At 44.2% G+C, this 6,699-nt stretch overlaps 1 protein-coding gene across 3 annotated transcripts; it reads right to left on the bottom strand.

Moving 5' to 3' along the window:
- Positions 1-782: 782 nt before the first annotated feature.
- LOC132453332 (zinc finger BED domain-containing protein 4-like) lies at positions 783-3,702 on the bottom strand. Of its 3 annotated transcripts, none has more exons than XR_009524630.1 (3): positions 3,131-3,702; positions 1,902-2,621; positions 783-1,763 (listed from the first exon to the last, which is right to left on the bottom strand). XR_009524630.1 is itself a non-coding variant. In XM_060046177.1 (3 exons), exons 2-3 carry the CDS (start codon positions 2,507-2,509, stop codon positions 1,643-1,645), a joined length of 729 nt encoding a protein of 242 aa, XP_059902160.1. In that variant the 5' UTR covers positions 2,510-2,618; positions 3,131-3,702; the 3' UTR covers positions 783-1,642. The 3 variants fall into 3 exon arrangements, 2 of the variants coding, with proteins under 2 accessions (XP_059902160.1, XP_059902159.1); XM_060046177.1 differs by having other exon boundaries at positions 1,902-2,618; XM_060046176.1 differs by having other exon boundaries at positions 1,902-2,542; positions 3,399-3,702.
- Between the last annotated feature and the right edge of the window lie 2,997 nt (positions 3,703-6,699).

Raw genomic sequence — 6,699 nt, 5'->3', positions numbered from 1 at the left:
TCGACAGCTACCGCATTGGCTCCCTTTTCATCCCAGGGTCATCGACAGAAATCCATTTTTTTTCGTTCCATTTGATGTTCAGGTATGCGTTCAACATATCCCTCTTCAATTACATCATTGAGAAATTTGGTCTATTCTTGATGGAATTTCTCACATCTCTCAAACCTCCTTTTCAATCCAAGTCTGCAGGATTCTGGGTGGTGTGAATGTACCTCCACTGTGAGACGTCAGATGTTCTTCGAATGGTAGAAATCCTGTTCCCCACAAAGGTGGGAAATCTCGTCTTATTTTTTTATGTATTTTACAAGTGAATTGCTATCATTCCAGAAGCAAGATTTTTCAAGGCAAAGCTTTACTGCGTCAACACGTACAGCAAGAACGGCTGCAATGAGTTCAAGGCGTGCAATGGTCACTTGCTTTAGTCGGCAAACTCTGGCTTTGCCTAGCATGAAAGAGACATGACACCTGTTGCTGTTGTTCCATATCTTTAGATAGGTCAGAGTGCCATATCCCCTTTCGCTGGCATCAGAGAGGTGAATCCATCTATGGTCAGGTTCCATCTAGTGTTGCACCGATGCCATTTTTTGGCTCCGATACCGATACCGATACCTGGCTGTGCAGTATCGGCCGCTACCGATACCATACCGATACCACTCTGTTTGAAATTGATGTGTGTGTGTGTATATATGAAGAGCTGCATACTACTTGGATGTAAAATCATTGCCATCATAGCTTTGTCAAGCTGCTGCCTACCTTTGTGAAGCAGGAAGACTAATACAAAGTGAATCCAGTAGAACTTTTTATTGCCTACCTGGTATGGGTGACAACAATAGCTGAATAAACTTTTGGCTCTCAAAGGCCAACATAGTGCAACATTCATGAAATTAGAACATGTATAATAGAAGTGAACAGTGCAACAGTGCAACAGTAAGAAAGTAAAATACATTAAAATTATATTACATTAAAAATACATTACAAACTCTTAAAAACCCTGAGTTTTGGCTCTCAAATGCCAAAATAGTGCAACCTTCATAAAATTATAACATAATACTAGTGTATAAAACTAGTGCAACAGTAAGAAGTAGAACGTTAAATTGTATTAAAATAAGAAATAATATACATATGAGGTACATTTGAGAGATAGCTGCATTAATTTAACGTATCTGAGGTAAGAACAAATAGCATTAATCAGTGACAGATCTGTCACACAACACCTAGTAGTGTTTACTCTTGTTTACTTTTGAGGATTCAAGTCTTTGGGGTTCAAGCTCAGGTACATTGGCAGATTTTTCTTGAGGATGATTAGTGTTTCTACATGATCTCCTGACAGCCTATTCCTCTTCTCATCAAGTATGTTAGAAGCTGTGCTGAAAAGCCTCTCACTATCTACGCTGGTGGAGGGAGCGGAGAGAAACTTTGCAGCTGTAGTAGCCAGGGAGGGGAACCGTTCTTTATTCTTTCCCCAGTACTCGAATGGGCTCTCTGTGCGGTGGATTGTTTTCTCAGCCAGATATGTCTCTATCTGCACCTGTGTAACTGTGCTGCTGGCCCCACCTTGTTCAGCAGCATGCTCTTGCAGAAATTCCTCATACAGCCCCTTAAAGCAGCTGCTTGTGTTGGGCTCTGCTGTCATCCGTGGGGTCTAACTGGCTGGGTCTGCTGCCTCGGTGGTGGTTGTCTGCAGTGATGACTCCTCATTTTTCTCCACCTCTTGGCTCAGTGCACTTCTTGCAAGCTTGCTGCTCTCTGCACTTGTGAAGTATCTGCAGTAACAAAGTAAACAGAATGGCATAATATAGCTGTTAGCTCATATATGCTGTTGTTTAGCACTGCATTTAATTACACACTAACACAAGATGTTTAAACTTTACACTATACAGCTCACAATTAAAGTAACATACCTGTCTTTGTAACGTGGGTCCAATATGGTTGAAACAGAGTACAAGGGCTCCGCCTCAACGGTCTGGAATCTTGTGCCCATAGCTGCTAGAAGTGTCGCCTTCATTGTTTTTATCCCGCTGTCCTCTGTGGTCTGTTTGGCCAACAGACGCTTCAGGACGATGACTGAGGGGATGACCTCTGAGGTGGTGGAGGTGGCGAAGCTGATCTGTTTTTTGATCTCTTCAAATGGAGCCAGAAGAGTGTTGATTTTCTCCAGCAAGGTCCAGTCACTTGCTGTCAGTGTTGCTGGGAGCTGGTGGTCTGCAGCATAGAGTGAGATGGCACTCTTTTGCTCCAGCAGGCTCGCAGTCATATAAAAGGTGCTGTTCCAGCGGGTGGGAACATCTTGGATCAGACGTTTGACTGGCATTCCCAGTCCCGTCTGGACAGTTTCAAGTCTTGATGTGGCCAATGGGGAATGTTTGAAGTGCCCAATTATTTTTCTCCCACTGGTCAGCGCATCGCCCACACTTCGCTGGGACAGCAGTCCATCGTGCACCACGAGTTGAATCATGTGCGAGAAACATCCCAGGCTGGAGACTCCCAGGTCCCTCATTGCCTTCTTCATATTGCTTGCATTGTCCCGAAGAATGGCATGGACCTTTAATAATAATAATAATAATAATAATAATATTATTAATAATAATGTAATTATAATAATAAAAATTAACCAAAGCATCCTGTCTTTGTATCAGCCTCCCTCTCTCTGTGCACCAGCAGCAACATCACTCAACTCCATCGTCATAGCAACGCACAAATGCAAGTAGCGCATGAGTCTCTGTCTCTCTCTGTCTGTCTGTCTGACTGTCTGTCTGTCTCTCTCTCTCTCTCTCTGTCTCTCTCTCTCTCTCTCTCTCACACGATTCCCTTGAAATGTATTGAACCGATAAGGGACGCGATTTGTTCCGTATTTTCATGAATGACTACAATTATAAAACAATTGGGTTCTAGCGCGTAATTTAGCTGTTTCTGATTGGACGAGAGACGTTCCATGCTATAGGTTATTCGTCAACATACCTACAGTTACGGGACTTTTCACAGCTAAAAATAAATCACTCCGCGATGAAACATTCGCATTGATGATAACCGTTAATTCAAAATTTTAAAATTCCAAACCAAGACGTTGACAATGGAACTATTTTTTGTTGCGGAGAAACAATGGCGAAATAAACCATTTTTAATCAATAACTTCGTGTTGAAATGTTAATTTGTTGACGGTAGAATTGTTTTATAAAAGCAATATAGCACTCGTGGGAGTGGGGTAGGTAAGGGATAATCCCTTATCTACCCCACTCCCACGAGTGCTATATTGCTTAAATAGACAAGTCGCAATAGAGAGCACGACACACACACACACACACACACACACACACACACCTTTACTTCTACGGCTCAAATTACTGCCGCAAATTACTGCGGCATTTCTTTCAAAGTCTAGACTAGAAAAGTTACGTTACCTTTGACTTCGGGATGCTCCAGTTGAGCAGCATGCGCTCTATTGCTCCTGCAATAGCTTCGCCCGTGTGTGATCCCTTGAATTCATTCGCATGAAGTATGACGCTTTCTGGAGTGAATGTTTCCAAGTTTACCAAGTGGGCTGTCAAGCTAAGCAGGGAAAGTGGGGAGACTTGGCTGCTCCAGATGTCAGTTGAAAAGCTTATGGTCCCTGCCTCCCCTAGCTTTCCTAAAACATGCTCCGTTACTTTATGTTTTAGTGCAGGGATAGTCGTCCCCGTGATGTATTTGCGACTTGGGACCTTATACTTAAAAATCCGGAAGCCCACGCTTTCAACGAAGGAGAGGGGCAGGTTACAGAGAACAGTCATCTCGGTTATTTTCTCGGACATCTGTCTTGCTGCTTCACTCTTCTCGTCCCACTGCTCTTTCGCACGAAGTGAACTGACCAGGGATCGTTGCTGCGGTCCATCCCGCTTTCTCTTGCTAGCTGCAGTTGCCTCAGTCTCGAACTCTTTGTGTTCGTTCACATGTTTCGACTTCAAATGTTTTATCAGGTTCGAGGTATTGAAACTGCCCCGTTTAACTCCACCTCTCGAAACTTTCAGGTCGCAAATCTTGCATTTAGCCAATGTACTCGCCGGCGTTTCTATAATGAAATAATTCCACACTGCAGACATTTTCTTCTCCTGGTTTGTTTTCCCGCCGCATGAAAAAGACGGTTAAGAGCGGCTATTGGCCCGCTCTCATTGGTCTGGAGCAGGCCAATAGCGATAGTGAGTGTCGGGAGAGAGAAGGCTGCGTTTAAGTGACATACAAGCATAACACTAGTGAGTGTCGGGAGAGAGAAGGCTGCGTTTAAGTGACATACAAGCATCAAAATGGTATCGGTGCACTATTTGTTGGTACTCGCAGATTCCGATACCACCATTTTAGTGCTGGATCGGATCTCCTTCCGATACTGGTATCGGAATCGGTGCAACACTAGTTCCATCTATGGCACCTGACCATAGATGGATTCTCCTATATCTGCCGGCTTGAGGCATCTTCCAACCTGGAATATCATCACTCCTTCCAGGTCTTCCAACCACTTTGTCCACTGCCGTTGAAGAATTGGATGAATTTGATCATCCCATCCATAGGACCTCCTACACAGATCTTGCAGTATGAGCTTGGCTGGAAGTGTTAGTGAGGCAAGAAATCTAAAGGGTCAAAGATTGAGCTGACCATAGACAAAATCCCATGTCGAGTGTGAGGCTGTTCTTTGAGAGCCAACGTGTCTGTCTCAACACACCAATGAAGTCCAAGTGCTCTCTTGACTGGCAGTTGGGCTCTGTCCAGATCCAATTCAAGCAGATTCTTGGATCTGTCTTCCTCTGGAATCGATAGCAGCACTCCTCGGTTGTTGCTGGTCCATTTTGTTAGCTGGAAGCCTTTGACAGTTGTCAAATCCTTGGCCATTTCAACAGCCTCCTCTTCTGATGGCAAGCTCTTAAGACAGTCGTCCATGTAGAAGTTTTAATTGACTGCGTCAATTACATCAGCAGGGAAACTGAAGTCGTCTTAACAAGCACAGCTGGGATAAGACACTGCCCTGAACAGATGCAGTCATCCTATATTCTGCTAGTTCTTGAGATATATCACCCTCAGGCCTCCGCAAGAACCGAAGAAAATCTTGATCTTTCTGTGCCACCGACTTGATGGAACATTGCTTTAACATCAGTCATCAGGGCCACAGGTTCATGTCGGAATCGTGTGAGGACTCCTGAAAAAGTGCTATTGAGGTAAGGGACTTTCAGAAGCTCCTTATTGAGAGTTCTTCCTCTGTACTCTGCTCCTCAGTCGAAGACGACACGCAGAGTGTCTTTCTTGGGATGGTACACTCCATGGTGTGTAATGTACCACACTTTTCCATCACAACGTTCCATTTGATGTTCAGGTATGCGTTCAACATATCCCTCTTCAATTACATCATTGAGAAAATTGGTTTATTCTTGATGGAACTTCTCACATCTCTCAAACCTCCTTTTCAATCCAAGTATGCGTTGTCTGGACACACACTGATTGTTTGGCAGATAGACATTTTCCTTTTTAAAGGGAAGCTCCAATGTATAATGTTCACCTTGAAGCTTGCATGTATTCGTCAGGATTTCCATGAACTTCATGTCGTCCCTTGACATTTCTTCTTTGTCTTCTGATGACCGTTCATTAAAATCATGGTTGTACTGATTGTTTAACAACTCCTCCAGCTGTGCTATCGAGGTCCTATTGACAGAAGCAGTGGGGCAGCCACTCTCACTCCGCGCCTCACTGAAGCCTGAAAGGGGACCATTTATAACCCACCCTAATAGGGTCTTAATGGCATATGGCCCATTGCCATAACTGTTAACAACTTCCCACGGTTCAAGCAATTTTGAGGTGTTGGTGCCTATTAGGGGTGTAACGATACATCAATCTACATCGATATATCGATACATTGTCGAACGATCCAAATGCATCGATGCAACGCTCAAACATCGATGCATATTGCTGTACTATACGCTTTTATTTTGACAATCTTCTTGCGTGGTTGTTTGTGACACTATTTCCGGCCAAGCGCGCCAAGCCGCTCATGTGCGTTACTGCGTCCACCTGTTAAACGAGGCAATCATGAGCGCAAAGAGCACATGTTTGATTGGGAGGGTGTCTAGTTTGGCTTCTAGCAGCAGCAGCACGGCTAATCCTACTAACAACCAAGATGATGTCGAGGCTATTGCATCCCCTCTCGGATACACGTCAGCGGTGTGGAAATATTTCGGATTCCTGAAAAAAGACGAGTCAACGGACAAAACGCATGCTATATGCAAAAAGTGCAGATCCGCCATTAAATATTAGGGAAATACAGCTAACCTGTCCGGGCACCTCAAAAAGAAACACAGCATTGACCCCCATGAAGCACGCGGCAACGTCATCGATGTGTCTGACGGCAGCTCGGCAATACCAGCCCTGAGCAGTTTTTTCCCACAACAACTGAACCACAACTCCAAAAGAGCGATGAGTATCACAGCTGCCATTTCAAATTTCATTTGCAAAGACATGAGGCCATACTGTGTTGTCGACAACGCCGGCTTTCATGAGCTACTTCATACTCTGGTGCCAAAATATACAATCCCATCCTGACAGTTTTTCAGTGAAACTTGCATACCGAAGCTATACAATGAAGCTAAAGACAACATTAAACGTGAGTTGATGGAAGCAAACCGAGTCGCTCTGACTACAGATGGCTGGACGTCCTGTACAACAGAAGCGTACGTAACTGTGACC

The sequence above is a fragment of the Gadus macrocephalus genome, chromosome 3 (genome assembly GCF_031168955.1).
Source record: "Gadus macrocephalus chromosome 3, ASM3116895v1".
Lineage (NCBI taxonomy): Eukaryota > Metazoa > Chordata > Actinopteri > Gadiformes > Gadidae > Gadus > Gadus macrocephalus.
This window is presented reverse-complemented; position numbering and strand designations above follow the sequence as displayed.